Consider the following 8,796-nt stretch of genomic DNA (forward strand, 5'->3'; position numbering starts at 1 on the left):
GTGCAGATGCTCAGCAAAACGAAAGTCATTAATTTGAGGTTTTACACTATTATCTTTTTTTTTTTCTTTTACAGTGAAGGTTCTTCAAATCAATACTTAATGAGGGCTTTATCGGCAGAGAATTCAGCTCAACCTCCTTGTTTTCCTTAAGGAAAACCCAGCCGCAACAATCCACACTGCACAGCGAGGATTACAAACCATTATGACAACAATCGAGGAGATGCACACTTCCTTGCTGCGATGAAGGAATAATACTTCCCCAAAAACCCTTATGTTTCTCTGCATAATCCGAATGTTATCCATGGGCCAATGACATGTTGCATTATTGATCTGCTTTAATCATGCTTGCATATGGGAAATCCCATAACTGCTTACAAGAGCCAGTGAATGTGTTTATGAGCACTCACCAGTGTAGGCGAAATGAACCAGGGATTTGAGGGCATCAGGATCTACTCCCTCCATTTTAATCTCCTCCTGTTTGGCCTCCCTCACATCGTTGGTGAACATCGCAGCAAAGTAATCCGACACAGCACTCAGCACCAATCTACCATCAATGACATGGACTACATTACATTTTTGGTGAATTTACTTTCATGCGCAATTTCTTTTGGTTTAACTCCATATTGAAGTGGCACGCATATCGTATCATTGTGCCCAATAAAATAAATCACAGCACACTTTTTGTTAAAAACAAAAGCTGTTGTGGTTCAGCCTAATAATTTCATGGAGTGATGTTTCTAATACTGATTTAGAGAGTTTGGGTGGTTTCACGCAACACTGGTTCTGTATGAGAGCCTCGACTGCTAAAATGTCCTCTGTTCTGCATGATGCCGTTCAAATTGTCAAAGGAAAAGATAAAAGAAATTAAACCATAAACAACAATTACATATTATAATAACTACAACAGTCAGATTTCTAATTGGGTTTACGCCTTTGTCTGGTTCACAGAAGACGTTGGTTAATGCATGAGGACAAGAATAATCAGATGCTATTACAAGGAAATGAGCTTGCCAAGAGTGAAGATTACACCAAAGTCTATTTGTTATTCTGACAGGCATTAGCAAGTAATTTTGTTTCATGTGTTCAGCTGCAATTTGAGTAAAGTCTGTGGATCTCATATAGGCCTACAGTAGTTCATAATACATCTGAAATAATCCTCTGTTACCCCTTAATGGAGAAAAAAGGGGAGCTGGTTATTGGTGTTGATCCATGTGACAGTACAGGACAGTTATGTAGTTACACTTTTACTTTGGTACATCCTGTGAGCAAGTAGAGCCATGTTCAAAAGCTAAGCTAGCTAGTTACTTTGAGTTACTTGTCCAGTCTAATTATTCTACTTTTTAGTTTCATTGGTCTGTTACAGCAGCAACCACAAGCAGCGGCCTGTTTAATTCAGCCATTCAACCAAGGGGTGGATGGCTGCCCATATATTGACATCTGGATGAAATGAACCAGAGTGTTCATGTGTATCTCAAACATCATGTAGAGAGGAGAAGAGGAAGAGGTGTAATTTGATCAAGACATGCCATGCAGACAGGAACAAACCAGTGAACATGGATCTCATGGGGTAAGCATTAAACTTGTATGTGTTTACACATTTCTCCTGACAAACATCACCCAAACATGCAAGTGTAAGAAAAGACTTGCTTTGCATCTCAAAAATCCCCTGCTGAGGTTCCTGAAGATAGTGTGAATGATTAATGTTACAACGTCCTTTGGCATGCTCACTGTTGTGCAAAGTTCTGGAAACCACGCCTGAAGGCCCATATTGACACCCTATAACGAAGTTAATTCAAATTAGCTTCTGTACCTATTAGCTGATGCAGATGCGGGTGTAATTAATCAAATCAAAGCAGATGGTCACACAGACAACCAACCTGTGAGCCGGTATCTTATGATCCCCCGCTATCAAGAGGACATCACATAGCTGCTTGTGCTGGAGGTAGGTCTCCATCTTACGAAAAGTCTGTTCCGCATGATTTGTGGCCTGGAAAAACTCATCGGAGCCGTTGTTGTTCATCCTGGCGAAGGTGTTAAGTGCCAACCTGTGGAAGAGAGGAGGACATTTGGTGAGACTAAATTAATGGACTGACGCTATGTGCTGTCTCTGTACTGTATTCATAAGCCTATCCCATCATTGGTTACGGATGTTGGCTACACAGCTGAATGTTTTTATGATTTAAAATGTGACACCTTTTGCACTTTTACACTTCTTGTTAAAGCAGAATGATTTAGTGAAAGAGACTTTCCTATACCCAGAAGGCCACAGTTTGATCCCTGCAGCAGCCAATACAGTACTGTACATCAACAAACATAATACTAGTGAGGTGTCTATGAACAGATACACTTCTGCCTGGATAAGAGTGTCAGTCAAAATGCTGAAACAATCGAACACATTTTTCCTTCTACTAAAAGCAACACAGAAGACAGACGTTCTTGCTGCAATCAGCTTCCCACTACTGACATGTAAGGAACTGTGAATGCAGAGCAGGGAGCCATGACTTAATTTCCATGTAAACATTTCAACACCTATTTACACAAATTAAAAAGTCACTGCGGGCAGAAAATAACACAGGGAAATGTTTATTTAGATCTACTGAATTAATTTCATTTGTTGTAATTTTTCTGTCCAAATTATGGGATGTTTGGAAATAATGCAGGCTGTACTGGAAATGATAAGAATGACATTCTCAGGAAACAATATGACTTGTTTGGACACGTACTGCTACGAGATCCTCTGTTCCCATTGGTGCATATGCATCATCAGCCTAAGCGGAAATTTAAACGGTTAAGGACTAAACTCCATACATAAGTGGATAAATAAACACTTTGTTCCAAAGGGACAAGTAGCACCACAATCTGAGCCGCGTGTGTGTGTGTGTGTGTGTGTGTGTCCATGTGTGTGTTTATGTGTGTATTTTTGTGTGTATGTTGGATTTTGACAGGGGGACAAACTTTGCGAGCAAGCTTCTTCACAACATTCTAGTGAAGTGAGGCTGAGTCCCAGTCCCTACAGGCTGCTAGATCACAGGCTGTTTAACGTAATCCCTCCGACTCACAGCAAAATAATACAGGCCAGGCACGTTTTTGGTGTCCTTCACAGAGCAAATCCACTCATTTGACATTTAGGGCTGTTTGTTACACTACATAAACAGATCTAAGCTGCCTCTCCTGGGGAATTAACTGGCATCTAATGCCCCAGTGCTGTATAAAGATTCATCGTTCAAAAATGCGTTGTTTATTTTTTTCTCTTCTTTTTTTGAGAAGGGGGTGAGTATGCAGAAAAGCAGAAAACTGTCATTGCTTTTTAAAGTTTGGGCTTCAAATTTCCATTTATGACAGCTTTGAGTCAGCAGCAGCATCAGCAGAGCTGTGCACTGACGTAAAAATACAAGCGTATTGACTATTCTACCAAAGTGTTAGTTTAATGCAGAGTTTTAAACCAACACTCAGAATGTTATTTTGTAGAATGCAGGTGCATTCGCACAAGTACACAGTAAAATCCTGATTGTTCATTTAACTTACAAAAACAGTAGAGAGTATACAAACAGACACTTACAGGACCATTTAGACTCCAAGTTAAATGAACACCCAGGATTTTGCTGTATATGTATCACAGGCTGACATATTGCGAACAGCTGAGGAATTCGGACCACCGACTAGAAAGTAAGGGAAAAGGAGGGCGCTTATTGACATATTGATTAACACACCATCATAAACTTTTTTAGTTTCAGCGTGTGCCTTCCTCTCCTTTGATTACCAAAAGCAACAGCATTTTCCCACAGGGAACAGTTTATATAGCATTCTGGTCACTGCCATGCCCCATAGTGTAGTCTTTATTGGGATGCTTTATGCTAAATACAAGAGTAATTTATAGCCCTGTCACGATAATTCCCTACTGACTCTGGAGTCTGGGAGAGGGACACCGAACGGGACTGAATAAGCAATGGAACCGTAAAACTGAGATGCATTGCCTTTGTATTGGCTGCGAGGCATGCGGCAAGGATTTTTCATGCCTACCAATCTCATGGACACTAATTGCTTTGGTATCACGTCCTGGGGAGCAGTAAATTTCTCTGAAGTGTTTATTTTCTTTTCAGCAGTGGGTTGGTTTGTCAGAGGTGTAGCTCAGCTGTTTATTGAGGCTCTAAAGCCCACAATGCAACTTACTCTAGAGAAATGTGCTATAGGGACATAACGTGACATTATAGGTATTATCTCAAACAGAGACTAGACCGGGCATAGGCAAGTGCAGCTGCTGTATACAAACTACTTTAAAGTGTTAAACTAAAACTAAAACAGAAAGTGAAGAAGCAATTTATGATACATCATAAATAAATACATAAATATATTAAATGTTAATAGAACAGAGTGTTAATTTCCCCAATTTGAGTTGTATACAGTTGTACACACTGTGTTCCTTTCAGTGACTCCCTCGTCATCTTGTCTCAACACCTTAGCCCAGACACCACACCATGTTGTGACTCATTGAATCTGAAAATAGACACTGCTCATAGTACCTCAAAAATGAAGACAGGTATTGTGAAATCACTGCTACTGTGTGAGGCTCTTCCCTGTATCACAGTGTCTTCTACACTGCTTTCAATTGTGTCCGGGTAGCTCAGACAGTCGGTAGAGCTCTCGCCTTTGGACCACAAGGTCATGGGATTGTTCCAGGGCACCGGCAACTCAGCGTATGAGTAGCACAGCTTGGGTGTGGGCAAATATTCCCTCGAATTTTTCATCGGTCTGAGCAAACACTCAAATCCCCTGAGCGTTACTTCAGCAACTACTGAGCAACATCTGACGTGTACACACTGTGGTCACCTTGACACCACCTGTCCAAGCTCAAACCTGAGATAATGAAAAGTTATATGGCTTAAGAATCTAATTGTCTCCGCCAGGCCGAAAGGCATGGCAAGAGAGTATGTTTTCCACCCCGTCCGTCCGTCCGTCTGTGTGTGTGTCCGTGTGTGTGTCCGTCCGTCTGTGACCAGCTAATCTCTGCCACCGTTGGCTTGATCACAGCGCCACTGTGCACACATACTCCCTGGATGCCAATTCAGAACCTTTGCCCCAAATTTTTCTCATGGGCCTTTTATAGCGCCACCAGGAGGCCGATTTGTGCAAAACATATTTTTTGACAGTACTCCTACAGATTTTGTCCAAAAATCCCGCAAATCGGTATACAGTATCTCTATAGTCATTAAACCAAACGGGTCTTTCAGATTTCTCACATTCCATCCTGATTGGCTAAAAATGTCTTCCAAAGTTTGCAGGAGTGCTCCGTTTTGAACAAAATGCCTCAAATCATGAACACAGCATGCAATTTCCGTGAAATTTTGCACGCACATTCCCATTAGGCCGAGAAAGAAATACCATTTGAAAATGTCCAAATCAGCCTCATGGTGGCGCTATAACAGGCCGATTCGTGTTTTTACCTATAATTGCACCATCTGTGTAAAACTTTGTATGCACACTCCCTAGAGGTCAAGGAAAAACCTTTGCCCTGCATTTTTCACATCTGCCTTTTATAGCGCCACCAGGAGGCCGACTTATGTAAAACAATTTTTTTTATACTACTCCTTCCAATTTTATCCAAATTTCACACAAATCGGTACACATGATCTCTATAGTCATGTGATCACGACGGATGTGTTTGATTTTTCATATTCCATACTGATTGGCTAAGATTGACATCTAAAGTTTGCATTATTAGCTTGTTTTGAACAAAATTCCGCAAATCATGAACTCAACGTCCAATTGCGCTCAAACTTTGCACGCACATTCACACTATGTTGAGGAACAAATGCCACCCTTTTAACATTGGCCTGTTATAGCGCCACCAACAGGTCTAATTTAGCGAAACACATGTTTTTAACAAAATGCCTCAAATCATGAATGCAGTCAGTGTCTGATTGTCGTGCAAGGCCTAAGAAGAAGTGGCACCCTTTTCACGTTGGCCTATTATAGCGCCACCAGGAGGCCACAATAGCCTACCTGACCTGGCGGAGACCTGTGCTCCGAGGAGCACTTTTTCTAGTTACAGAATCATTTCTGTTGGATTACTAACACTTCTAATAAATTGTACTATAGGTCAGTTACAATGACAATTAAATTCATTATTATTATTCAGTGTATATGTGAACACATGTAGAGGAATTCATGTCCCAGACTCTTCTCCCTTCTGGCTCCCAAACTGTGGAACAAACTCCGTATTGCAGTTAGAACTGCAGACTCGCTCTCACTTTTCCGACGCAATCTGAAGACTCGCCTCTTCAGACTCCACTTTAGCCCATAGCACTTGCCGTAGCCTTGACGACCATGCAGTCTTATGCAAAGGTTAAAATGAAATATAGATAGCATGTTATTTATTTAGACAGATGCCAGATTAATTTGTTGACCTGGCATCCTATAGTTTGTATAGTTTCATGTACATATTATTTATTTATTTATATTATAATGTTTTTTAGAGTTCTTAGGTCCTAGATTACTGAGGCACTACACTGTCAATTTCACTGTCTTATGTATTACCTTGTGTTTACCTTGCTTACTGTAAATTGCTCTAGATTAAGAGTGACTGCTAAATGCCTTAATTGTGAATTGATGTTGACAGAAATGTTCTGTATGTTCAACACACATTTTAAATTGTTTATGCCATATATAAAGAGCAATAAAAATGCATTGACATACTGACATATTGACACACATTGTTAGCCCTGGCTGAGAAGTACAGGCATTATGTTGAATAAAAGACAGTCCAACAGAATATGTAGGCCTATAGCCTATGCTGGAGCATACTGTGTTGTATGTGCCAATGTACAGTAGTAGATGTGTGTATTTGGTTCCATTTGTACACTCGCAGTTAAATTAACACTGAGGATTATAAGTAGATTGGAGTCCCAGAAATAAACAGCATATCAAATAGAAGTCAGTGGCAGAGTTGATATCAAATTGGGGGTCCTTGAAATTAAAAAGGTTGAGAATCACTGAGTTAAACTGTAGAACACAATCTGTAAACATTAACTGTGCAGACAGGGCTTGGTTTAGAATATATTTTGAGATAATTAAAAAAATATTTAATAACATCTAAATGTACAGATTTAAGTCTAGAGGTGGACTGGATACAGGATAGGTGGGCACTAGGGACATCTAGGCACCTCGATGTAAAATTGGCTATTTTGTCCAAAATGTTAAAATATAAAATATTTGAAATACATGAGTATGCATGATGTGAACATGCACAGTACATCATTTGAGACTTAATGTTATCCTTCAATTTTTTGTTGATGGCCCAAAATGACTGGATATACAGGTTTTGTAGCAATTTGTAGCAATTGTAGAAATATTACACCTTAATTGTCCAATATTTAAGAATGTTCTAATCATGTATACTTTACTTTACTTAAGACCATATTTCAAATATTCATATTTGTTTTACATTTTGGACAACTAGCCAATTTGACATTGAGGTGCCCAGATGTCCCTATAGTGCCCACCTATCCTGTTACCAGTGGACTGCATGAGAGAGGAGACGTTTATCCCTCATTGCAGGACAGACTGATGATAGATGAAAGTGCAGTTTTGATTTCGTACCTGGAGTCCAGCAATTTTGGATTGTGAATCATACATTCCGTTCAGTCTCTTTGATGCGACGCAAAAGTCGAAGCGAGTGTTTGTTTTTGTGCAGCGTCCGTGACTGGTGCACAAAACTTGTACTACTGTTGTTAACATCTAGACTGCATGTTCACACTATCGGCGCGGTAACTTTTCAGGTGATGATGGACAACATTTGTTTTGATTCTCGTCTTGTAGCGACCGAACGATGGCCCCGCCCCCCGGCCACAGAGATAGACACGTGACTGTAGTAGAAATGGCATGTTGTCTCTGTTTACTCTCTGTTTACTCTGTGTGTGTGTGTGTGTGTGTGTGTGTGTGTGTGTGTGTGTGTGTGTGTGTGTGTGTGTGTGTGCGTGTGCGTGTGCGTGTGTGTGCTTGCGTTATGCAAAGCGGGGGGTAGTACCAACAGCACTGTTTTCTAAAATGTGGGTGGGTCACGGGTAAATATTCATTTAGTTTTTTAATTATTATTATTTCTATTATTATTATTTTTAATCCCCAAAATGTTTTTTTTTTTTTATAAATTAGAAAACATGTATAAGAAGTAGGGAAAATAGCCGATCTACAAGCTCACCGCGCCTTGTGGGCTTGTAGATCTGATATTTTCACTAGCTTGGGTGCTGGGGGAGACATCAAATTCTCTTTTGGGTCTCAAGCTAAAAAGTTTGGGAACCACTATGAACCATAGAGTTATTAACCTCGCGTCACCAGTCTTTCCATAGAGTTATAGCTACTCTGAGCAAACAGAGTCAAACCAGTTGGCCAACCAAAACTGTATATTATGTTTTGTGAAAACGTATATGATGCCCACCCACCCACATGCTAATTTTGATATAAGCATGTATTATTTATTTCAAGAAGGTGTTTAGAAGGTTGTTACATTTTGGTGTTAATTGTAACTTAAGTTTTATTACAGCCTTGTAAAGCACCTGTTGATTGTGTAGGTTAATGAATATACAATAGATTGGTTTTCCCAACATCTTGTGGAATCAAGGACAGGTTTTGTCTACAACACTGTTTTCTATGTATGTTAATGATTTAGATCATATTTACTTCTAGCTTGGAAGTTAAAGTTGATGATAAGATTGTGGGCATATTATGATATGCATAGCCTGCTGAACGTGAAAGATATCTGCATCTGCATGCAAATCTGCATGCTGAACATTGTAGCAGAAT

General features: G+C 39.9%; 1 protein-coding gene across 4 annotated transcripts in view; it reads right to left on the bottom strand.

Annotated features, from left to right (window-relative positions):
• The window catches only part of klhl4 (kelch-like family member 4), a 41,680-nt gene that overhangs the window by 18,043 nt on the left and 14,841 nt on the right, over positions 1-8,796 (bottom strand). For all 4 annotated transcript variants that reach the window (XM_080415807.1, XM_080415804.1, XM_080415805.1 and 1 more), the window contains 2 exons: positions 1,878-2,045; positions 408-544 (listed from right to left, as the gene is read on the bottom strand). In XM_080415807.1, coding sequence (XP_080271933.1) covers positions 408-544; positions 1,878-2,020 — 280 coding nt within the window. In that variant the 5' untranslated portion in view covers positions 2,021-2,045. The remainder of the gene's footprint in view (positions 1-407; positions 545-1,877; positions 2,046-8,796) is intronic.

The sequence above is a fragment of the Gymnoscopelus braueri genome (genome assembly GCF_963280865.1).
Source record: "Gymnoscopelus braueri genome assembly, chromosome: 20".
NCBI classification, from domain to species: Eukaryota; Metazoa; Chordata; class Actinopteri; order Myctophiformes; family Myctophidae; genus Gymnoscopelus; species Gymnoscopelus braueri.